Source organism: Eulemur rufifrons, chromosome 8, assembly GCF_041146395.1.
Source record: "Eulemur rufifrons isolate Redbay chromosome 8, OSU_ERuf_1, whole genome shotgun sequence".
Lineage (NCBI taxonomy): Eukaryota > Metazoa > Chordata > Mammalia > Primates > Lemuridae > Eulemur > Eulemur rufifrons.
The window spans coordinates 32,542,139-32,568,232 of NC_090990.1; the positions used below are offsets into that span (position 1 = coordinate 32,542,139).

Genomic DNA, 26,094 nt, shown 5'->3' on the forward strand with positions numbered 1-26,094 from the left:
TTTCCTCTACCTCACTGTCATGGGTTCTAAGGGCTCAGTGAGGAAGCACAGGATGGCCTATAGCAGGGCTCTGGGGCAGTTTCAGCAATCCCTTCTCCTCCTCTACCCCACCCTCTCTCCAAATCTACCCAGCTCCATCCCCTTTTTTGTGGTCAAAGAGCAGTCTTCTGGCATCTTGGGACACCCAGACCCTAAGGGCCAGAAAATGCTGAGAAAGAGGGCAAACTCTGAGAATAAGAAGGGCCACTAAAAGTCATCCAGTCCTGGCCAGGTGCGGTGGCTCATGCCTATAATCCAAGCACTTTGGGAGGCTGAGGCAGGAGGATCACTTGAGGCCAGGAGTTTGAGTCCAGCCTAGACAACATAGTGAGACCCCATATCTACAACATAGATTTAAAAAATAAGCCAGGTGTGGTGGCTCATGCCTGTAGTCTTAGCTACTTGGGAGGCTGAGGCAGGAGGATTGCTTGAGCCCAGGAGTTCGAGGCTGCAGTGAGCTAATATTTCAGCACTGCACTCCAGCCTGGGCAATAGAGTGAGACCCTGTCTTAAAAACAAACAAAAATTCACCCAGTCCTAACTCTCATTTTGTAGATCGGGAAACTCAAGAGTCAGAAGAGGCAGTGATGTGGCCAAAACCAAAAAACACTAGTGGTCAGGTCTTCTTCCACCCAGCCCAGGACTCAAAATCTCCAGCACCATCCAGGCCCCACTCATTTAATTTCAGTTCCAAAGGGGGACTGCCTTGGGCACTACCATAGTTCCTTATCCCTACCTCCTCCTCAGTCCCATGGTTTCAACCACTTTTGCTAGGCCATTTCATTTCCTGCCTGATTAGGGCAAACTTTCAGGAACCTTGTCCTGACCAGGGAGGAATGTGGAGCTCCAGGGCAGCCAAGAGCTGACAGAGGTGGAGATCCCCCAGGGTAGGAATGCTCATCTAGTCTCTCACAAGTTCAATGACTAAGATCAGGCAAGATTACTCAAGTAAACTTGAGAGCCTTGAGATTTTTGAAGCAATGTAGAAACCAGTATTTCAAATCAATCTTCATAATTACTGCCACCCACAGTGAGGACATCAAGAGAAACCTTTACTTTGATAATTCTAGGAGGTGAAATCTCACCCCAGAAGCACTTTTATCTTTCAGCAAACACCTGCAGGTTGTAAAAACATTGCAGGGAGAGACAAGAGCAGAGTGAACCTGAGTTTGGGGGGTGGGGTGGAGGAAAGATGGATCGGACTCTCGAAGGGCTGTGAATATGGAAATCTCATTCCTCAATTATCTGAAGCAGGAGGGTCTGTATAATTACGATATAAAGGAGTACAGCTGGGGAAGAGTCAGAAAGAATTTCAAACCACAATACAGGTTCTTGGCTCTTCCTTCCCAGGTTAGGGAGGGGTTTGGCTTAGCTCAGACCATGGTCTCAGACCATGGCTCTCCATGCTCTTGCCTCCACTAAAACCTATGAGGAGAGGCTTGTTGGCTAGCCAGGGACTGCCTCCTGCTTGCTTTGTGTCTCCAAGGGGCAATAGCTGGGCTGAGGAAAGTGGCTAGAGGCTGGGAGGACAGGGAGTGAATGGTAGGTGTGGAGGGTGGGGCTGGGGGGTGGAGTGGTACTGGGGCTGAGAATCTGTGTGGCAGGCATGGGAGCAGAGAATGGTAAGTCCTGGGCTGATGCTCAGGGCTGGTATTGACAGCAGCTAGGCCTATGGGTCTACAAAGCCTGATTAGTGTCAGGGACTGAAGTACTCCCAGGTCCTTTTGGGGTGGGAGATGCTTTATGGACTGGGTGGGTCAGTCCATCAGAAAGTAGCCCTCCTCCTAGGAGCTTTACTATTGGACAGCTGTTGCTCCTTCCTGATAACCTTGGTGCATGAGAGTTAGGTCATTGTGTCTCTTCTGTTCCACACACTTGCTCTAGATGATCTTTATCACGTGACCCATGAACATACACTGTGTATACCTGCAGCGCACCTGCTGCGGAGATTGGGACTACTCCACAAGTCTCCAGCATGCCTTTGGAAGCCCTTCTTTATTGGGAAATAAATACAGAGTCAAATAGGTGGGCCAGCCAACATCTGTAGTTTTGGGGACCAAAAGGAAGGAGTCTGACGTGCTCAGAACTCAAATCTCCATGAGCTGGTCATTCCCCACGATCACCTCGTTCACTCGTTTAGCTACAAAAGAAAAAGAAAAGGTTTTCTGAGAACTGGCAGCAAAAGATGTCATTTCAAACCAACTGCTTCTAATTCTGTGTTCACAAACATTTATTCCTCTCCTATTGAGGCTCTTTGAGAAGCTCTTGGGAATACAACTCGCCAAAGGGGCTATGAGAAAGATAGCATCTTCCTACACAGGAGGATGGGACTGACTCTATACCTGCCTTTGGTGAGGCTTTACACATGAGAACTGGAGCTGGGTCTTAAAGAATAGATTGAGTTTTTACAGGCATTCCAGGCTGTTAGAGTGGCATGGGCAAAGATAGTGCAGATGTGAGAAAGGTGAATATGAAATACTGTAGTGTGGCCAGAGGATATGAAATGAGGGGAAAAGGATAAATGAACAAATTCAAAGAAGAAGGGGAGATACCTCATATATAATATAGAAGTAATACCACCTACTACATAGGGTTGTTATGAGAATTTAATGAGTTAAAGGATAAGCAGGTGCTCAATAAATAGTGGCTATTATTATTTTCGTAAAGTCCAAACACTTAGGCCCTCCATGACCTGATCCTTGCCTACCTCTCCAGCTTCATTTCCCACCATTCTCCATTTATACCAACAAGCCATACTATTTTATGCCTTTAGACCTTGGCATATGCTATTCCCTCTGCCTAGAATGCTGCTCCCCCATTTTTTCCCATAGCACTGTTATTCATCCCAAATGCCCTAATCCGGCACCTCTAATATGTGATGCCTTCCCTTTTGAATTATCCATTGCCTGCTTTGTGAAACCACTGAACCTAATACATATCTCTACCTCTACAACATTATATCATTCTCCTCTACTTTACTATAAGAACAGTGAGGGCAGGTAAGGGACACTGCAGTTATGATTATACCCAGGTGTCTAGAATAGCTACTACCACATGATGATTTTAGAGGTTCTGGGTAATGACAAGCATAGGGTATGGTCATGTAAGTGGAGACCTAAAGCTGAAAAAGAGGTGCCGACTGGTATAAGAGAAATTATGAAGCTAGGGGACTGGATAGTTCATTGATGAATATGTTTAAGCTGACCAAAATGTTGGGAAAAAGTAAGGGAGGGGAGAGGAAGACTGTGAACCAGGGGCTAAAGCCATTAACAAATTTAGGGAAGTACCCTGGAAGCTGGTCAAAGATAGGGTGAAAGGTGAGAAGAACTATGGAAAGCTTTCAAGGAAAAAGAGCTACAGAAAGGAGGCAGTGAGCCAATGGTCTGGAAGGGGCAGGAGGGAGCTAGGGGCATGCTATCTGCCTCTGCCTGAAGGTATGGTGCAGACTAGGGAACAGGAGAGTTTTCCAGTCTTCTGTTGGTTCATTTTGAAAAGCCTGACCAGTTGGCTGAAAACTGATTGTTTCCGGCCTAGCTTCCCATGGCCTATAAAGGTGTAACACCCTTTCTTGTTATACTTGGGAGCTCAAGTGTGACCCTGATAGATGAGGTGGAAATTTTGGCTTTTCTGAGGCTCTACTTCAGCCCTAGAAGGCTTTGGTTTAGCAAAATGAAGATCTCTGATGACAGGAGACAGTCTGATAGTGAGAGATGTTTGCATCTGTTCATACTGCTGGGAGCATCCTTCTGCTCTGTCAGTAAAAAGTGAGTTTCTGACTGAGGCTTTGGAAACATTGAGATTCAGATGTGTTTCCTCTTCTGCCTACCTTTCCAGCTTTGTTTCTTGCTATATCTCCCTTGTACCCTATACTCTAGGTTTTCCAAATGACTTGCAGTTTTTTATCCCACTGGACTTTTTGCCTTTAGGTGTTTGTATGGTTTACCTTTGCTTGAAAGGTTCTTCCTCTTTGTATATTTGGTAAATAACCAAAATTTTCAAGATTTACCTTTAATTCCTTCAAGATGGTATTCCTGCTTCTTGTGCAAGTCCTTAATTAACCCTGACAGCCTCCTACCTATAAAATTTTACTATACTTATTTCTTTACTTGTCTGTCCCTCTATAATAGACTATGACCAATTAGGCAGCAAGAAGTATCATAAAGATGAATAAAACCCCTAACCTACCAGTGCCTTGAATGGTAGGCAGTAATTAATTTGCTGAATGTGTGTGTTTTAGGGGTTATGTGAGAGCACAGATGTAGGAAAAGGAGCATGTATGGAAGAAAAGGCCTCCAGTCTTTGTCAAGTATATAATTCATACATCTGGTACAGCAAGGGGGACTGGGTGTCCAGAGTAGCCTTAGGCTTATTTCTCTTTCTCCAGCAGAAGAGAAGCCTAGTTATAGGTCTTTCGCAAAGTTTGCCATTACTGCACCATATTGGACAGGCCCAATCTCATGTGGGAGGAAAAGGATAGGAAAGGGAGGAAGAAAAGGAGACAGTGCAGAAAAGGCAAGAGATTCTGAGTCACAAAGACTTGGGTTCTAATTTGACTTTAAGCAAATATTTGTCTGGCTTTCAGCAAATTATTTCATGTCTTTGGGCTTTAGTTTCCTAACAAAGTTGTGGATCTTCAATAGAATAACTATCATAAAAAGCCCATCATAGTGCTTTGGTTAAGTATTAAACAGAAGTTACAGAATAGGGCTAGGTCTGGCCTGTGTACTCTTGTCTTAGGAGGTGCTTCATAGCCATCTTCTTCTTCTTCTTTTTTTTTTTTTTTGAGATAAGAGTCTCACTCTGTTGCCCTGACTAGAGTGCCATGGCGTCAACCTAGCTCACAGCAACCTCAGACTCCTGGGCTCAAGCAATCCTACTGCCTCAGCCTCCCAAGTAGCTGGGACTGCAGGCATGTGCCACCATGCCCAGCTAATTTTTTCTATGTATTTTTAGTTGTCCAGCTAATTTCTTTCTATTTTTTTAGTAGAGATGGGGTCTCGCTCTTGCTCAGGCTGGTCTCAAACTCCTGACCTCAAGCAATCCACCCGCCTCAGCCTCCCAAGTGCTAGGATTTACAGGCATGAGCCACCGCCCCCGGCCTCATCTTCTTTCAATGAGAATGGGGAGGAGGCCCAGATAGTGCTGAGGCTGCTAAATTCCCTTTGGCTGTGGTTGGTCCTGGAGTGTGACTGTCAATCAGGCTCCACCCCCAAGGTAAGACTGACCAAAAAAGAATAAAGGAAATACTTCTCTGGCTAGTTCCCCAGGGCACCTCCAAAAGCTCCTGTTTACCCTTTATCTCTCTATACCTGTGAGTCAGCTTCGTCATCTCTCATCTAGACTCTGATATTTACTCTTCCTTCATTCAATTTCTTCCTAGTTTCCAGGGACATTGGGCTGTTCTGAAGATAGCCCCAGTTCCAATTAACACTCTTCTTGGACCTCAGTGCTCCAGAATGAGGTGTCTGGCTGGGGAAGACAACCCTTTCTTCAGCTCTGCCGGGCTCAAATAAACACCTCAACCTTTCCCGGCCCTCCCTACTCTCTCTCTTCCCTCTGGGTCAGCTCTTGGCCTGGCAGTGAGAGAATACCTTGCTCCCTGGGCTTCAGGGGAGAGAGACATGGCATGTTGGGGGTAGATTTTCATGGAGATGCAGTAAGTTGGAGAAAACCTGCAAGAGAACAAAAAGTAGAACTAGTGCTGCCAGGCCAGGGGTGGGAATATGCTCTAGTAAACACACTGGAAAATCTCTAGGCTGGAATCAGATTGGAAAAGATTCCAAAGGGAAGAGTACAAAGGAGGATGGTGAGCTGGGAAAAAACAAATGGAATAGAAGGGAAAAACATGTCACAGATGAAAAGCAGGAAACTGGGAAGGATTCCTGCTAGCCAGGAGGACTTGACCTATGTCAAACATATGTTAAGACTCTGACCTATGTCAGGTCTACTTTCATGGCCAAAGGACTGATCACTGTGGTCATAGGGAAGAGATCCAAGTTCTCTCACTGACAGTGAGAAGAGACTCAGATGAAGCATCCAAGTAGAGTTTTCAGGATTTGACTCTTTCTATTGCTTGAGCTGGAGGTCAAACTTGGCTTCCAGGAGTTTTGCCAGAGATAATCACTAAGAGTGCTGGGGTGGGGTGAGAAAAGCCAGAGTTGTTATGAAATGGCTTATTCTCTTGGTAGTACTAGATGACAGCAGAGAGGCCTACCCGGGGTTATGAGAGGCACATGCTGGGGGAAAAAGACTGCTATGGATGTGGTGACTCTCTGGTATGAAAATAATTGGAATTTGGAGAGGGGACTGCATTACTTCTTAAGATGAATGTTTTTTTCCTGAAATCCCTCCACGTGAGGAAGACTGACTGAGGACTTTGTCATCTATTTAACTCTTTGCTGGTAAGGAGTTGTTGGTGTTTGTCTAGGTCATCCATAGTAACAGGTCTTGAGTGCTGTATTGATGGCATGGAATTTGCTTTTCCCATATGCCTCAGCCTCAAAGAAAAGTGATAGTGGAAACAGCCAACTGGCCAGGGAGTGTCTGTGGCAGGAAGGCACTGGCCACTGTGCTGGATGCATTTGTCCCTCTAGCACAGGATAGAGAGCAGAAAGTGGTGGGACTGTCCAGTTTAGAGTCCAGATGACTTCCCTGGCCACCTGTCCTTCAGGAGGACCATTAAGGGGTCTCCTTGCTAAAAAGTGAGCACATAGTGTTAGTTAAGACCAGAAAGGCCAGGAGATGCTGAAGCCCATCTTATGATAATTGCAACCATCTCACAGAGGCCTTTTTTGGAAATTTCTGCCCTGAAAACCCCCCAAATATGCTTTATGGATCCAAAATTCATTCATTCATTCTTTTTTCCCCCCTCTGATCATCAATTAATACTATAAACCAGGACCTGTTCTGAGAACTAGGGATACATATAATTAAGACAATCCTTGGCCTTGAGGATCTAAGTCTAGTAGGGAAGGAAGATTCATAGATAACTGCTATAACTTTATGATACATACTTTAATAAAAGTGTGGCAAAGTCCAGGGATGCAGAGGAAAGAATGCTCAGCTCTACTGTGGGGAGTCAGGGGAAGAGTCAGAGAAGATTCTACAGAGGAGAAAACACTTGTGCAGAGAGGAAATCCAGAGAGAAGATGTATGCAAGAATATGGAGAGGTACAACAGCACAGTGTGTATGAGAAACTCTAAGTCCCTCGGTATGTTCAAGGAGTAGTGCGTGCTCCTTAAAACATTTAACTGTATGTAATTCCCTACTGCTTCAAGGATATGAAGGTTTTAAAGTAAGAAAATATAAAATAAAAATTTAAATAAAAATTAAATTAAAACCTCCCACATTTAACTGTATGTAATTCTTCCAATAATCCTCCAAGGTAGGCATTATTGTCCCAATTTTTCTGTTAAGAAAATCTGAGGCTTCGAGATAAAAAATTTAACCTAGTGCACAACCAGTGAGTGGCATGGCTGAGATCTGAACCCAGGGTCTGTTTAATTCTAAAGCCCAAAAGGGAGGCACATGACTTTAAAAAAGGGAAGGAGGAAAAAAAAAAAAAAACGAAAGAAAGCCTCTGTTTACTGGGGAGAAGGAAAATAATGTGGCTTCTACAGAATTGGTGGGATTAATTCCTTCAGCAATTCTTCTTCCCACCTACTTTAGGTTTAGGAATAATTTCAAGAGCAATCAGCCAATTTTATTGTTCTTGAGCATTGCCTACACTTTGGTTAAAAAGATTCAGTCAAATTAAGAACAATTCAAATTTTCCCTGCCCAGCAGGGAAACTCGGGTCTTTGTATGTCTCTCAAGCATTATACGTCTTTTTACAGGCTACGGAGCAGAGCAAGCTAACAGCACAGCTTACAGACTCACCTCTAAGCGGTTGAGAACAGCTCAGTCTTATAACCCACTAACCTTCTACCAGGCCAGGAATCTGTAGGACTACCTCCCTTAAATATCAAGTCAAATGAAGTGCTCACAGACTTCAAGAGGCCAGAGCTAGTTCCAGAGCTCTTGCTGCATTACTGGCCCTTCTGTCTCATGTCCAAAAGCCATGGTAAAGTACTGGTGCCAATCTGGGCCATAAGAACTATTGGCATGTTTTCAATTTTTTATAGCAATGCTGCATGCATGTATGAGCTTATCTACAAGACAAATTCCTAGAAATGAAACTGTTAAGTCAAAGTTAAAAAATTTGACAATGACGATGTCATCTTTCTCTTCAAAGAAGGCTTTATCAGTTTACGTTCTCACCTGCAGTATATGCACCTGCTTGTTTCCTACATCCTTCCCAGCATTTAGCATTATCAGTGATAGTGTGATAGGTAAAAAGTGGCATCTGTGATTGTAAATTGGGCTCTGATTTACCTTTGGCTTCAATCCTCTGGCCACTTCCAATCAAGCAGTTTTTGATGTCTGCTCCCTTCTCAATCACAGCATTGTTGCAGATGACGCTGCCTTGGATGTTGCTTCTGTAACATAGTAACCAAGTTAGGGAGTACCTAGGGCTCTCATCCTCCTCCTCACCACTATTGGCTGAGTGTTCTGGCTCCTCCCTAGTCTAGGAAAAGCTGGTCAGTCCAGTTAATGGCTACATGCCTCAAGTTATTAGAAGACAGAATGGTAGGCCAAGGGAGGACCTGGCTTTAGAGAAGTCCAGCATTGGGATATACTCATAACGATTTTTTCTTACGGCCTGAACAGATATTCTCACTTCAGTTCTTTAGGACCATAGACCTAGAGGTCTAAATTCCATCCAAACTCTCCTCCTTTGGTCTAGGGGTGGAAGCGGGGGCTGGTCCCTAGGCTGACTCATCACTCTTGCTTCTCATTTAGGAATATATACCAAATTTCATTTGAGGCTCTGAAATTATGAATCTTCACAGGAGGTCAACTATGGAAAATATGGGTTCCCCACAGCTTTCGCCACAGACTGGTTAATCAAAGCCATACTCATTCAGGAATAAAAAAAGATTTTTTAAAAGAGATGGGATCTTGCTATGTTGCCCATGCTGGCCTTGAACTCCTAGGCTCAAACAATCTTGCCTCAGTCTCCCAAGTAGCTGGGACTATAGGTGCATACCATTGTACCCAGCTAAAAAGGATATTTTTATTTTATTTTTTTCTTTTATTATTTTTTTCAGAGGAAGACAACTGGAAAAAGGATATTTTTAAAACCAGCTCTATTTCATATAAAAGACTATTCCACATCCTAAAGCACATTCCCAGGAGCAGCATCACTGGCCCTTAGCATTTAAATGAATTTAAAGAGCATCTTCCTGGTTCCTGAAGACTGGTAGGTGGGAGGAAAGGTCCTTTTGAAAATCATCACTAACATTTATTGCACATTTATTCTATGCCAGGTACAATGCTAAACATATACTCTCTGTACATTTTTCTTTTAATTTTAAAAACTTGTCCAGGCTGAATTTCAATTCCTGGCCTGAAGTAGTCCTCTCACCTCTGCCCCCTGAGTAGATGGGACTACAGGTGTGTACCACTGCACCCAGCTGTCTGTGTACATTACAGGAGTGACTTTTATAAATCTAGCCATTTCATCTGAGAAATCACCTGGGTAGTGTAAAAAGATAAACAAAAACACTCTCAGTGTCCTGGCCCCCATCAATCATTTTCGTAGGTCTGGGATGGGAGCTTTATGTTTTTTTTTTCTTAATTTTTTTTTTTTTTTTTATGCAGTGGCTGCTGCAGTCACAAGTGGCCACTGCTCAGGAGCTTTATGTTTTTAATTAGAAAAAAACCTTCCTAGGCCAGGCACAGTGGCTCACGTCTGTAATCCTAGCACTTTGGGAGGCCGAGGCTGGAGGATCACTTGAGGTCAGGAGCTCGAGAGACCAGCCTGAGCAAGAGAGAGATCCTGTCTCTACTAAAAATAGAAAAAATTAGCCAGGCGTCATGGCAGGTGCCTGTAGTCCCAGCTACTCGGGAGGCTGAGGCAGAAGGATTGCTTGAGCCCAGGAGTTGGAGGTTGCTGTGAGCCAGGCTGATGCCACGGCACTCTAGCCTGGGCAACAGAGCAAGACTCTGTCTCAAAAAAAAAAACAAAACAAAAAAATACCAACAAAAAACCTTCCTAGATGATTCTGGGAGTACCATTTTTATCTCTGATGCAGAGATAATCACAACCACATTTTACAGATGAGGTTAACAGATTTAGAGCATTTAAACCATTTACCCAAAACCACATTACTGTTAAGTAATGGATTCAAATCCAGGTCTGCCTGACTCCAGAATCCATCATTTATTAATAATGTAATACAAAGAAATTAAAAAGAAAAAAGACTGGAGGAAACCTAGAACTGCTCAGTTGCTATTCTGAGTTGAGATGGCTTAGCGGAAGGAGCTCTTTTCTAATAAGGGAATATTCAATACTCCTGAGTCAGAAATGGGAAAAGTATAAAATGGGTAGCTGAATGGGGAGAAGGAGGAAGATAGGAGGGTATTAAGCACCCTTTTAAACAAAACAAAACAAACCAACTAAGGAAAAATCCTCAAACAACCCAGGAGGCATGGGGTGTGGAGAAGAGGACATTCCAAGGACTGAAAACACTGATGCACACGCCATTAAAAAAGATCCTTCCTAAGTGCCAAAATTTAGTAAAATGCAGAAAGGAATTCTAGCACTTCATGGCATTCCAGAGTCTTCTTTATCTCTATTCTTCTAGAAGGTTAAAGCCTGTTGGAAAGTAGCAAAAGGCCAAAGCCATAGCACCTCTGTGGTGTAGACTAGAGATGGGCAGAGATAGCATTAGTTTGCTTTTTGGCACAGGCTCAGGATACACTCAGTGGGTGGGCTTTACGGGACCTTCCAGAGGTTTCCAACTTGCCTAATTTTGCAAAGTGGTCCAGTCAGCAGTTAGGGTGGTTCCTGCTCCTTGGGGGAAATTCCCCCCAAAAGGATAAGGAAGTATAGAAAGCATTAGAAATAGAGGCTCCTGGAACAGAGCTGGCTTGCAACTGGCTACTAATTTATCACTGAAAAGTCTCATTTCTTTTTCCAAGGTAGTAGTAGGGGTATGCTTCCTACTCAGCAGTTTAAGAGCCTAAGAATGCATGCTCTGGAGCTAGGTAAGAGGTAAACGTAGTCAGCAGACAAAAAACAGCCAACAGGAACTCAAGCAGCCATAATTAGAGACAATTAAATGTCTATTTTGGAACCTGGGATATAAGTGGGAACTGTTTCTACAAGGAAGAGGCTGGAATGATTGAGGTCAAATTTCCACAGCAACAGATAGGTTTTCCTTATGTTTAGCAGGTCTGATTGAGGTCTTCAAAACCCTCCCATACTGGTTGATTTATCTAGTTAGTTAATTGATTTTATGTATGTATGTATGTATGTATGTATATTTGTTGGTTAGTTATGACAGGGTCTCCCTCTGTGCCCAGGCTGGAGTGCAGTGGCGTGATCACAGTTCACTGCAGCCTCGAACTGGCATGATCATAGCTCACTGCAGCCTCCAACTCCTAGGTACAAGCTATCCTCCTGCCTCAGCCTACCAAGTAGCTGGAACTACAGGCATGTGCCACCACACCTGGCTAATTTTTGTTTTTTGTAGAGACAGCTTCTCACTATGTTGCCCAGGCTGGTCTCAAATTCCTGACCTCAAAGTGATCCTCTCACCTTGGCCTCAAAAAGTGCTGGGATTACAGGTGTCAGCCACCGTGCCCAGCCTTATTCAGTTTATGTGTAACACTTTTTGAGACACATAAACTACTATTGTAGAGTCTGCAGATATGATAGGGAAAAATGGGTGGGTTGATGGAAAGCTGCTGGCTCTCCTGAGGCTCCCGGTCAGTGCATCTGTGGAAGGCTTTGAGATGAACATCTGACAACAGCTTACTGAGTGTCAAGCTCTTTTCTGACCATTTGTCTCCTCAACTATTTCCCAGTATCACTTCTGTGGTCAGAAATCACCTCCCTTAGCAAGGCTGAGGTATTTTGGAGAAATTTCAACCCAACACACATTTCCCTCATCCAGAAAGATACTCCAAGATCAAGAATTTTACTGGAAGTGTGACTGCTCATGCTAGAGGGGATGGACAGATAGGACTATGTCAAACAAGCCTTCTGTAGGTTGCCGATCCACAGCAAGGACTCTGCCTTTTTTGATTAGTGCTGAAGGAGGGAGGAGAGGCGAGTTCCTGTTGCCGAAAAACAGAACTTGCCTCAGTACCAGAACTACAGTTTTTGCATTCTACTTTTAACTCTCAGCTTGGCACTAAGGACTCTACTGTGCTTAAACGTGCCTAGCTGTGTTCTTTAAGAAGCTGCTAAGTGATGGCTGAGATTAATGGAGACCTGGTCCTCATTTCTACGTGGTGTGTTCAAATTTTAAGCAAAGATTCAGGCATTGGGAAATTACCCTGAAAACTGTAATGCTTCAGTGGAGATGGGCCGTAAGAAAAAAAAAGAGGTCTATAGTAAGATCACTACTTGGCCAGGCACACAACACCTGAGGAAGCCCTGACTGGGGAAGCAAGAGTGCCTCCAAATTCTTGCTCCTCTTCTGGCTTTAGTTCGGACTTTCTTTGGTTCATTCTAGGGAATACAAGGAACTCGCACATACCTAAGGTCTAATACATCTCAGTCATTGTACAAAACACTCTACATTCATTTTATAACTTAATCCTCTCAGCAAACTTACAGGGACGATGATATTTATTCTAATTTTTACAAAGAAAATTGAGGCTCGCGGAGATTAAGCAGTAGGCCCAAGCCTGTACAGTGGTAAGTGACTCTCCATTGTATCATGAGCTCCTGCCTCAGCTGTTGACTAGGCAGTATTTGGCAAAGGGCCACGAAACTACTCAGTAACACTGAGGACAGACAGGTCTTCTCCTCTGGAGATTAGCTGGCAGGCTTTATAAATCTACTCATAATCCTGGAAGAAGAGTATGGAACTGGAGCTACATGTAGCTTTTCTAGGTATGTGATTAAGGTCTGCTTTAGGCCAGCTAACCACTTTAGCTCAAAGATGATGGCTCAGTCACCCATATCTCTCCACTGGGGAGCCTCTTAACCTTAGCCCATGGGGCCCTGGTCCAAATGTCCCTCTAGACAAAGAATCATGTATTATTTTTTATAGATTGATTGATTGACAGGGTCTTGCTCTGTCATCCAAGCTGGAGTGCAGTGGCATCATAGCTGACTGTATTTTGAACTCCTGGGCTCAAGTGATCCTCCTGCCTCAGCCTCCCGAGTAGCTGGAACTACAGGTGTATTCCACCATGCCCTGCTAATTTAAAAAAATTTTTTGTAGAGACAACGTCTCTCTATGTTGCCTAGGCTGGTCTTGAACTTTTGGACTCAAGCAATCCTCCTGCCTCAGTCTCCCAAAGTGCTGGGATTACTGGTGTGAGCCATCCCACCTGGCCTTTAGGTACCTTCCCTTGGTCATATTTTCTTCCTTCCCCACTAGGGGTAACCATTATTTGACTGTAGTGTTTATTGTTCCTAAGTATTTTTATTACATATATTAAACATGTAGTATTGTTTTGGGTGTTTTAAAATTTTATATAAATTCTATCACCCTCTATGTATTCTTCTGTAACTTGCTTTTCCCCCTTCAACATCACATTTGTGAGATTTATCCAGGTTACTTCATATAATGAGATATAATACTTGAAGAAATATCTTTCTTGTTTCTGGTCACTCTTGCTCTTGGGTCCGCTAAATGAAAATGTACTGGCTCCACCGTGCAGGTTGAAAATTTCTTTTAGTTCTATGTGCCTCCCTTCACTATAAAGTTAGTGGTGAGAAATGTCTCCCTCCTAAGAAATCTATGTCCCTTATATTCCCTAAGCAGAGACTAAAAGAGAAGTTTGGAGGGAAATCAAAGCAAAGATGTAATCACCAAAGAATTAAGTTGTAGAATTCTTCACCTAAGAAGACAGGTTTAGTGCAAATGGTTTAAAGGTAGGAAATGAACCCAAAAGCCATTAGAAGCCCCTTAAGTCTAGGGGATCTTCCCCAAGTTTCATAATTTGGTGTTTTCAAGAGTATGACTGAAGAATCATAGAATTCTTTTAACAATTATGTTCTTTTTTGCAACTCTAATTACCTCTAATAGACCTATATTTAAGAGGATTCACTTTTATACCTTAAACTACCCATTTGTGGGGTTCTTTCCTTCCTTCCTTCCTTCCTTCCTTCCTTCCTTTCTTTCTTTCTTTTTTTTCTTTGAGACAGTCTTGCTCTGTTGCCCTGGGTAGAGTGCAGTGGCATCATCATAGCTCCCTGCAACCTCAAACTCCTCCTGGGCTCAAGTGATCCTTCTGCCTCAGCCTCCCGAGTAGCTGGGACTACAGGCACATGCCACCATGCTGAGCTAATTTTTCTATTTTTTGTAGAGACAGGGTCTCACTCTTGCTCAGGCTGGTCTCAAACTCTTGACCTCAAGTGATCAAAACCTCACTGTACCCATTTGTTAATAGCTTATTTTAATAAGTTTCATTTTCTACTTGGCTACATCTTCAAGTAGAGTTTCCTAGAGGATTCATGGGTGATGCATGTCTTAAGCCCTGGAATATTTCTGATGTTTTTATATATCAACCATAATTTGACTGGCTATAGGATTCTTAGGTCACAATTGCTTCCTCTTCAAATTCTCTAAATGTTGTTCCACTGTCTTCGGGACTTAAATATTGTCAAGAAAAAGTCTGAAGTCAGCCTGATTTTCTCCCTTCTATGTGCCTTGATAGATTTTTTTTTCCCTTTCAGTTCTGTATGCCTTGATAGTTTGCAAAAACGTTGCTTGCCATTTTTCCTTTGGTTCATCTATGTTCCTTTTCCTCATGCTGGATGAATCTTGGTGTTCTCTTTGGATTTGATCTAAATTTCATTATATCTTACAGATATTCTTTAGCCTATATATGAACATGTGGCAGTTATCTAATTTTATTATAGATGAAGCTTCCATCTCTGGTTTTGTTTTTTTCATATGAAAAAAAGCTCAAGGTGAGCTTCAAAGAGTGAAGCACTTGCTCTACTATTTGCTCTAGAAGTAGGCAGGGATCTCTTGATAGGTACTCAGACAATTACAGTAGGGGGGGTCAAATCAGAGATCTCCATTTTTCATTCAGTAAATACTTACAAGGTATCTAATATATAAAAAGTGCAGCGTTAAGGAGTTAGGGGATACGAAGTCTAGGAGAAGAATTTCTATACTTAAGGAATTTATAGTCTGGTTGAAGAGAAAAGAAATATACAGTAAATGCCACATTGCCACAGGAGCATAAATAAATGTTACAGGCACATGGAGCACAGAGGTAGGGGAAATAATTTCTGGCTAGGACAATTCAAGAAGGCTACATGGAAGAGGTGGAATATGAACTGGACCTTTAGAGATGGGTAGGATTTCTATAGGTAAAGAGGTCTAAAGAGAGGCAATTCAGGCAAAATGAATGTCAGGAATAAAGGAAAGTGGAAAAGTAAGGGATCCAGTGGGCGGGGAAGTCAGTTGAGTGTAGCTGAAGGGCACACTCAGGGTAACAACGAGAAGCAGTAATATCTCATCTGGCTCTGAAGGCTGCACTTGCTAACTTTAGAAAGCACAGAAAACTTAGGTGAAACCCTGGCTTTCCAGTCTGCCTGCACGTAAAGGTGCTACTCTAGACTGCTGATTTGGTCATTGGCCTTAGACTAGGGGAAAATGCAGGAGATGCTGTTCAGGACCAGAGGACCAAAGATGTAGAACACAGGACTGACACTCAAGCCTTGACAATGAAGTTTTCACTAGACTTTGGATTCCTAAGCATCAGCTGTCATATAAAGTAGCAGAAATGAGAAAGATGGGCAGGAGCTTTCTCTGTATAGTCTCGCCTACGCTTTCTCCAAGGTGGTCCTATTAGCATCCCTTAATCCCTGAGGACGTTGGGCAAGCATCCAAGCCACTGTCCAGAAAGCTCAGCAGCCCACCACTGCTGGCAGAGACAAGCACACCAAGAATGTGAGAAAATCCCTTCTGACAAAATTTATGCTCCTACCCTGCCACTCAGTCCAGACGTAATAGCAGCAAGGTAATCAAGTCTCACGTGACTGCAATTTAATTACCTTTCCCAAATTTACCATAAGTAATTAAAACCAAGTGACGCCAAAATAATAGGAAAAAGTTCATATGGGATACAGGATGTCTGATCTTATCAGCAGGAGATAATTTGCAGGATTGGGTAATCTCTAATGGCCTTCCTAGTCATTAGCCCCGTGTGGGCTGCCTATAGCTTTACCTCAACCTTTTTATTTAAATAAAATAGCAGCAGCAGCCATCTGAACCTTTTACTGTTTCCCCAGCTAGAAATCTCATTAGGTCATCCAAGTTTCTTAGGGGGCTGTGGTTTCCTCACCGAGTCTCTTCATGTCTATTAGGACACTAACACTGGACTTTAATGTGGTGCTAGAGAGCTGCTCCTTTGCCCACCCACAGGAGGGGAGGGAGAGGTTGCTAATTAGAGCAAAGGGGAAAGTTATGCCACTGTCTTCCTTGGAAGGTCTGAGACAGGATGAGAAAGAGAATGGAAGGCACAAAGCCTCATGAGTTACTCTGGAACCAGGTGATCAAACGGATGAAGGTAAGTGTAGTTCTGGTTTTCAAGAGAATGGTGATGTCTGTCAGCCTTAGGCAGGAGTCTGAAATGGGACATGGAGTAGCAGGGGTGCAATTAGGAAAAAGTATGGAATGCTACAATTTATTTATCTGTAAAAATGTAGTGGTTAAATTGGATGACATCTAAGGCCTCATCTCAGTCTAACAATCCAGACTCAATGTTGGAGCCAGATCATGAGAAACTATAAAGTTTCAGCTTTCTTCTAAAAGTAATGAGAGCCTTCAAAAGTTTTTTTTAATAGACCAGGGATATGATCAGAGATATTCTTTAGAAAGACAACACTGGCAACATGCCACCTTTGTGAAGCGAATAAAGTAATAGTAATAATATAAATAAAAATAGCAACTAACATTCTATGGTCCCAGCAATGTTCTAAGTGCTTTACATTTACTAACTCATTAAGTACTACCAATAAACCTATGAGGTAGTTCAGTTTTACCCCATATTATAATGAGAAAACCAGGCACAAAGAAGTAAGACCAATTCTCTAAGTGAGTAATAATCGATAGACCCAGGATTCAGTTTGCTGCCTGACTCCAAAGCTCATGTTCTAATCCATAGGAGCAATGGTAGAAGGGTGGATTTGGAAGAGAAAGGAAGAAAGATAGAAAAATAAGATAGAGAACACCTCAATGATTCAGGAAAGAGATAAAGATTTTATCTCTGGGTCTGACCTCTTCTCCTAACCTCTGATCACAAACTGAATACTAGACACCTCCACACACCTGGATATCCTATGGGCACTTCCAACCTTTTGTGCCCTACATAGAACAGACTTCATCTCCCCACAAATCTGCCCCTCCTTCCTCATTTCAGAGAGTGCGTCACCCTGTACCCTGTTTCCCTAACTAGAAACCTGGGCTTCACCTATCAACTGTCCTCCTCCTTACCCCATAAATCTCTTCCTTGCTCACTCCATGTCAGTCTCCTTAGATTACTTTTCCTATATCTAAAATTGCTGATGTTCCCAAAGGTTTTGTCTTGGTTTCTTTTCTTTTCATGCCACACACTCTCCCTGGGTGATCTCATCCACTCCCAAGGCTTCTGTTACCACCTTTATGCCAATAACTCCCAAATTTGTACCCTGAGCACAAGCTTCTTTCCTGAGTTCCTGTATATTGAAGCCTCCTGCACATCACCATGCACTGAACTTGTCCCAAATGGAACTCATCTTTCCCCACCGCCAACCCTGCAAATGTTGCTCATTCTCTACTGATTTCTATCTTAGTAAACAGCACACCAGAAGCCTTATCGCTCAAGCAAGAAATCTGATAGTTTTCCTTAATTTCTTTTTCACCTCATATATCTAGGCAGTCACCATGTTTTTATAGTTTTTATCACCTTATTACCTCTCTTCTCCATCTCCACTGAAATGAGCCCTTAGTTTAGGACCTCTTCTATTTTACGAGGATTATTTCAATATTCTTCCTGCTTCCATGTTTACCCTCTTCAGACCATCCTCCATACCACAGCCCAAATGATCTTCCTAAACTGTGAATTTAATCATGTTATCACTTTGCTTTTTTTTTTTTTTTTTTTGAGATAGAGTCTCACTCTGTTGCCCAGGCTAGAGTGCCGTGGCATCAGCCTAGCTCACAGAAACCTCCAACTCCTGGGCTCAAGCGATCCTCCTGCCTCAGCCTCCCAAGTAGCTGGGACTACAGGCATGTGCCACCATACCCAGTTAATTTTTTTTCCTATATATATTTTTAGTTGTCCACATAATTTCTTTCTATTTTTAGTAGAGACGGGGTCTCACTCTTGCTCAGGCTGGTCTTGAACTCCTGAGCTCAAACGATCCACCCGCCTAGGCCTCCCAGAGTTCTAGCATTACAGGTGTAAGCCACCGCGCCTGGCTATCACTTTGCTTTAAACTCTTAAATTACCATTAGCTACCAAACTCGTTGGGGAACAGTCCATGACGTGGCCCTTATCCATCTGTACAGCTTTGTCTCTCCATTCCTCTATGAAGTCTATATTCCTGTTATTATGAATGGTTTAGCATTCTTTCATATAATAAATACTGACTGAGTTCCTGTGGGCCCTCAGGATATAACAGTGAACCAGAAAGATAAAGTACTTACATTCTGAAACTCAATACTTGTGAGAGACAAGTAAACAAGGTAAGGCTAGATAATGATATTGCTATGAAGGAAATAATAAAGCAGGCTGATGTAATGGTGATTAGTGGAACAGGTTACTACTTCTGATAGGGCAGTGAGGGAAGCCTCCTCTGAAGAGGTGACATTTGAACTAAGATTAAAATAAGGAGATGTTTCTAGAGTACGATATGCTCTCTCATAGTTCACATTCTTCATGTAACTAGAACATTCCTTTCTCCAGTTCAGGTGGCTCTAATCATTGTTCAAGATTCAGCTCAAGGGTCATTTCTTTAATCAAGTCTTTCCTGATCCTTTCTTCCTTTGTGACCATAGAGATTTCTACCATAGCACCTATAACTTCTTATTACATATAGTCTATAAATTCCTTGAGGGAAGAGATTAAACCGTACATAGTTTTATTTCTTTTGCTGCCCAGCACAGTCTTCAACATAGAGTGAGTCCTTTAGTGTTTAAGAAATCAGTGAAATATCTGAGATGGGTCTCTATCAGTTATGTGCTAGAGTGCACTTGTCTCAGTGTAGAAGAGTAGATTTTTTTTTTTTTTGTTGTTGAGACAGAGTCTCACTTTGTTGCCCAGGCTAGAGTGAGTGCCGTGGCGTCAGCTTAGCTCACAGCAACCTCAGACTCCTCGGCTTAAGCGATCCTACTGCCTCAGCCTCCCAAGTAGCTGGGACTACAGGCATGCGCCACTATGCCCGGCTAATTTTTTCTATATAGATTTTTAGTTGTCCATATAATGTCTTTCTATTTTTAGTAGAGACGGGGTCTCGCTCTTGCTCAGGCTGTTCTCGAACTCCTGACCTCGAGTGATCCACCCACCTCGGCCTCCCAGAGTGCTAGGATTACAGGCGTGAGCCACCGCGCCCGGCCATGAAGAGTAGATTATTAACACCTCTTCTCAACTCAGTGTTCAGTGATATTATTGGCCATAAGGGAAGAATTTATACAACAGAAATTAGCAGATGTTAGAAATCAGGTCACTTATTTTTTCCTTTGGAGAGCTGGTTGTTAACAATTTATCAGCACACCACTAGTAGCAGTGTACCACAAGACTCTGGCTTTTTTTTTTTTTTTTTTGGCAATTAGAGTTAGTAGTTAAAGCAAATAGTTCTGAAGGTTTTATTATAAAAAAACAACAGTCCGCTGCTACCCACTACTCCACATTTCCCTCTTCCCAAAGGCAGCTCTTTAAGTTCTTTTTGCTGAGTATTTCAGTATTTACTTCCATGTCTTTAGGTATTAACATACTTGTGTTACTATTTCTTGATTTTTCAGTTTTAGGCACTGTCAATGGACTTCCCACAATGAAAGATAAGGATTTAGCTCTCCTTTCCCCAGTGTGCCACCTTTCCCTTCCTATCCCTCATTCTTTCAATAGAGTTATAGTATAACTTTGGTCAACAGTGTTTACTTTATTATGACTGTGTAAATTCTATCTTGTAGCTGAGCCACATAGGATGTCTTTTCATTTATTATGCAGGTTGAGTAGCCCTTATCTGAAATGATTGGGACCAAAAGTATTTAGATTTTGGATTTTTTTTTAAATTTTGGAATATTTGCATTATACTTACCGGTTCAGTATCCCTAATCCAAAAATCCAAAATCTGAAATATTCTAACGAGCATTTCCTTTCAGTGCCATGTCGATGCTCAAAAAGTTTCAGATTTTAGAACATTTTGGATTTTTGGATTAGGGATACTTAACCTGTACAATTTTTTTGTCTTCCCAGAGTTAATAACTATCTTGTTTTGTTAGATGGTAATCTATGATATCACCAATTCAATCCCAAACTTTTAAACAGTTGGCTAAATCTCCTTTCAATATGTTTGTATGTTTCTGGTATTTTATTAGTTTCATCTTCCTGAATAAGTCCTTTCTGGTTCTTTGGTTTTTTTCCATTCTGGGTTAACTGTTCCCTTTATGCCTCATGCAAAGCTATCATCTTCATCTCCCTTCATTGTCTTCCTATGGAATTCTTTTTGAGCTTTTCTGAGTTGAATCTGTTTCTTATATTTTTCTTCTTGGTTTACTCTTCATTGTGGTGGAACAAATCTTCTAGTAAAGTTTTTGAGATTTTTTTATATCTGAAAATGTTTTTATTCTACTGTCACATTTGCTTAACACTTTGCCTTGGCATACAATTCTAGACTGAAATTAACTTTCCTCCACAATTTTGAAGGCATTGTTCCATTATAGTTTCTATTGTTGCTACTAATAAGTCTGTAATAAGTTGCTACTAATAAGTCTGTAATAAGTCTGGAAATCTGTAGCATGTTTTGTCTCCAGTGTTCTGAAGTTTCAAAATGATGTGGACTTATTTTTACCCATTGTGTTTGTTGGGCACTTAGTGGGCCCTTTCATTCTCTTAACTTGTATCTTTCAGTTCTGGGACATTTTCTTATATTCTTCCTCTGTTTTTTCAATTCTCTTTTTATGGAACTCCTATTCAGATAATGGACTTCCTGGACTAGTCCTCTAGTCTTTTTTTTTTTTTTTTTTTTTTTGTTGAGACAGAGTCTCACTTTGTTGCCCAGGCTAGAGTGAGTGCCGTGGCGTCAGCTTAGCTCACAGCAACCTCAAACTCCTGGGCTTAAGCGATCCTACTGCCTCAGCCTCCCGAGTAGCTGGGACTACAGGCATGCGCCACTATGCCCGGCTAATTTTTTCTGTATAGATTTTTAGTTGTCCATATAATGTCTTTCTATTTTTTAGTAGAGACGGGGTCTCGCTCTTGCTCAGGCTGGTCTCGAACTCCTGACCTCGAGCGATCCACCCGCCTCGGCCTCCCAGAGTGCTAGGATTACAGGCGTGAGCCACCACGCCCGGCCGTCCTCTAGTCTTATTTTCTTTTCTATGTTCCACCTTTTTGTCTTTTTGCTCTACTTATTTAGGAGTGGGATCTAAAAATGCTGATTGGAAGCTCTGAGCATAAAAATAGAATTTGCCATCTGTAAACTTCACTACACGGTGATCATCTGACTGTGCTGTTAGATAGAAATCTCTGATACAAATAAATTTATGTTTTTCTTCTTGGGCTAGCCAGATATTTGACAAGCCTCTTCCAAACTCCTAACTGAAGGCATTATGGGAAGTTGGGAAAGTGGGCTGGGTGGAGAACAAAGCTCAACAGCCAATATCTCTATATATACCAACTTTCCTGATTTTTATTATACTGTCTATTGTCTTCTACTAGTCATTCTTCCTAAAGAGTAAAGGCAGCTCCTCTCCCTAAAGTGCTTCCCTAATCTTTTGCTGGCAGCTGTGAGAGATAATTCAGTTTTCACTGGCCTTGTGGTCTTCCCCTATCCTTTTCTCCTGTCAATTCCTGGACAGAGAAATCAACAGATGTCAAAGCTAGAATAAATCTCAGGCTGATCCAGCCCAGGGGTTTTCAAAATTAGTTTTATGACTCTCTTACACATTCTACAGGAGGGACAAGTGCCCCCTCCCCACTGTATTCAGAGCAACTATGATTTTATTGGTTCTAAATATTGAGTTTCTACATAAGATTTTTTTTTTTTTTCTCCCCTGCCACTTCAGGAAAGATACGTAAGATTTATCTTAAGAAAAAGTTCCCTTGGCCGGGCGTGGTGGCTCACGCCTGTAATCCTAGCACTCTGGGAGGCCGAGGCGGGTGGATCGCTCGAGGTCAGGAGTTCAAGACCAGCCTGAGCAAGAGCGAGACCCCGTCTCTACTAAAAATAGAAAGAAATTATATGGACAACTAAAATATATATATACAAAAAATTAGCCGGGCATGGTGGCGCATGCCTGTAGTCCCAGCTACTCAGGAGGCTGAGGCAGTAGGATCACTTAAGCCCAGGAGTTTGAGGTTGCTGTGAGCTAGACTGACGCCACGGCACTCACTCTAGCCCGGGCAACAGAGCGAGACTCTGTCTCAAAAAAAAAAAAAAAAAAAAAAGAAAAAGTTCCCTTTATAAAAAGCCTGAAAACCATTGATCTGGTGATATCATTCCTTTTTCCCACCACCTATGCTTGCATTTTATATATAGAAAAACGTGAGGTCCACACAGAGGAAGAATCTCATTGAACATTATTCAAGTCTCCTCACTCCAAGTCCAGATTGTTCATGAACCAAGATTTTAGGATACTCTAAAGTATCTCCAACTGGGGAAGATTCTCCACAACTTGTAGAGAAGCTCTTCCTCAAAAGCAGTGTATATCTTATGTCCACTCCTCCTAGGCCTCTGCCTTCTTCAGGGCTGCTCTGGGGTACTGAATAGGGGAAGGTGACTCTTAGGAATTGGTGCAGTGTCATTCCAGCACTGCCAGTGGCTCACTATTATGGCCATCCCCATCATGTAGGATACCAAGACAAGAGAAGGCAGCTTCTCCGACGACCACAATTGTCATAAATATGAGAAGCACAATGGAAATGCTTTGAGAAATCATGTCATTATGGAGGCAAAACCAAGGCCATAAAGGGCCTTGACACTACTTCTTTCTTCCTTTTCCCTTTCCTTCCCTCCCCAAGGTGAGCTGTTTCCCGGGCTGGATTGCATTCCAAAGCCTTCTAAGTGTAGCAGGAGCTTTGCCTCGAGTAGGAATAAGGGGAAACATACCCTTCCTCCACAGTGACCGAATTCATGAGAAGGCAATTGGTAATAGTCACTCTATCTCTTATGAGACAGGATGAACCAATGACTGAGCGCTTAATGGATGACTTCTCTCCAATCTGTGTATCTGGCCCAACGAGGCTGTCAACTCCAACCTGCAGAAGGCAAATATAAAACCTTGTTCATCCATCTCAACTGATGTAAACCTCCCTCCAAATCCCTTGAGCTAGGATCGAATGGGATCTTTCCATAGAGACACTTTAGCAGGAAGAACCATCATCAGTATTTCTTAGGGCCACAGGTCACACAGCATCTCTGAGACCAACTCAAACCTATATTGAAGCATGGGCCCTCCCTTGCCAAGAAAACAAATCAAAAAACCAGACACATATACACATGCTCATGCACTTATGTGCACAGATATGCACAGGAGTACTCTTGAAGAGAGTGCTCAAATCAAGGTAAAAAGAACAACAGATTGAAACTCCTGTGTGTCTGTGTCCCAACACTATAAATGGACCCTTCCTTACCAGGTTTGCACTTGCCCAGGTAGCTTTCTTGAGTGAGATTTTACCAGAACCCAGCTGGGATTTTCCTGGGACTAATGAGGTTCAGGGCTTAAGGACCTCAATCTAGCTTCTCAAGGACAAGTCTCAATGCCCCCAGAGAATGTCCCATGCCCATTCTGCCCACACTAGCACTTACCAGGTGTTTGCTGACAATCTGGGCTGATGAATGGATCAGTGATTCTTCTGGACAAAGAACAGGCAGCAATTTGGGCACCTTGAAGAAAAGAGTTTTAGTCACCAAAGACCAGAAAAATGCCCCCAAACGCCTTAGGTCGAACCCAATGACCAATCAGAGATGTGGAAAGTTCTCAGCCATAGCTTCCTGTCTGTGTGAGGGAAAGCAGGAGGCTGCTGCATCTCCCCTAGGACCAGGATTGTTTATGTAGCAGCTTCTAGATGGCCTTATCCTCAGTCTATTAGCTGAGAGCGTTCCTCCCTAAAAGTAATGCCATATCCCTTGGCTGGGAGGCAGTGAGACAAGCCTTTGAGACACCCATGCAGCACTTCTTGGAAAAGGAGGCCTGATGAGGGCAAGGAACATGATGAGTCCTGATCATAGTCACTCTAGATTCCTGCTCACCCCCTGGACCACGGTGGCCATGCATGAAGTGTGGACAGGATCAATATTAGACAAATTCCATAGTAAGGACAGACCTCCAAGAAGGCATCCATGTTACTCACAGCTAAAAGAAAACATGATGAAAAGTTCATAATTATTCTCTCTCCAGTATGAGAAAACCGAAAAGGTTAGGGGTATGGGGAGGGGGGCTTTGGCTCCCAGCCCATTAGGAAGGCACAAAGAGTGTGTGTATCTGTGATTCTCTGGCACAGGCAGAATGCTGGTCAGAGCACTGTGTGTGGTAGCCACACTATCTGAGGGAAGCCTTGCCAGCACTGGCTACACTGGCACGTGAGGGCTAATCCCCAGCTCCTAGGATCTCCTCTAGCCCTAGGATCTCCTCTATTACACCGAATCCTTTCAGGCCTGTTTGCTGCAGAGTTCCTGAAGGCAGTTCAGAGGGTATTTCTCCAGTCTCAGGTCATTTGCTATTCATGAACCTGCTTCTAGACCATCCTGACAGACTTGAGTCATGGGTAAATGTGGGACTAGCTGTGATTTCTCTTTAGCTCTCTCTTGGGATTCCCTTGGATCTATAACTAATCCAGGTTGAGGCCAGCTTGAGCTCTGGGGCTGTGGCTACATACACCATATAGTGTGGGTCATGAAGATTCTAAAGCCAGGTTTTCTTCAGGGATTAAATCCCAATTTTCTTTTTCTTTTTTAATTTCATTTCAAAATATTATGGGGATACAAACACTTTGGTTACACATATTGCCTTTGCACTGCCAGAGTAAGAGCTACAAGAATGCCCATCCCTGAGCAAGTACACAATGCACCCATTAGGTGTGAATTTACCCACCCTCTCCTCCCTTCTCCCACCTGCCCAACATCTGATGAATGTTACTTCCATATGTGCACAAAATATTTATCAGTGCCAATTTAATGGTGAGTACATGTGGTGCTTGTTTTTCCATTCTTGTGATACTTGACTTCAAAGAATGGGCTCCAGCTCCATCCAGGATAATACAAGAGGTGAGTAGTACTCCACAGTTTACATATACCACATTTTATTAATCGCTCATGTATTGATGGGCACTTGGGTTGTTTCTACATCTTTGCAATTGTGAACCGTGCTGCTACAAACATTCAAGTGCAGATGTCCTTATAATAGAATGTCTTTTTTTCCTTTGGGTAAATACCCAGTAGTGGAATTGCTGGATCAAATGGTAGGTCTACTTTTAGTTCTTTGAGGTATCTCCCCATTGCCTTCCATAAGTAGCAGTCATACTAGCAGTGTATGACTGTTCCTATCTCTCTGCATCCACGCCAACAGTTGTTGTTTTGGGACTTTTTGATAAAAGCCATTCTCACTGGAGTTAAGTGATAGCTCACTGTGGTTTTGATTTGCATTTCCTTGATGATTAGAGATGTTGAGCAATTTTTCATAATGCTTTTGGCCATTAGTCTGTCTTCTTTTGAAAAGTTTCTGTTTAGGCTAGGCGTGGTGACTCACACCTGTAATCCTAACACTCTGGGAGGCCAAGGCGGGAGGATCGCTTGAGGTCAGGAGTTAGACCAGCCTCAACAAGAGCGAGCC

The 26,094-nt window shown here is 42.7% G+C and overlaps 1 protein-coding gene across 1 annotated transcript in view; it reads right to left on the minus strand.

Moving 5' to 3' along the window:
- Positions 1-2,026: 2,026 nt before the first annotated feature.
- Positions 2,027-26,094, minus strand: part of EIF2B3 (eukaryotic translation initiation factor 2B subunit gamma) — a 101,064-nt gene continuing 76,996 nt past the window's right edge. The window contains exons 9-12 of the mRNA XM_069479866.1: positions 24,072-24,149; positions 23,373-23,521; positions 8,414-8,517; positions 2,027-2,179 (exon numbers count right to left, since the gene is read on the minus strand). Of these exons, the coding sequence (XP_069335967.1) occupies positions 2,127-2,179; positions 8,414-8,517; positions 23,373-23,521; positions 24,072-24,149 (384 nt within the window). The 3' untranslated portion in view covers positions 2,027-2,126. The remainder of the gene's footprint in view (positions 2,180-8,413; positions 8,518-23,372; positions 23,522-24,071; positions 24,150-26,094) is intronic.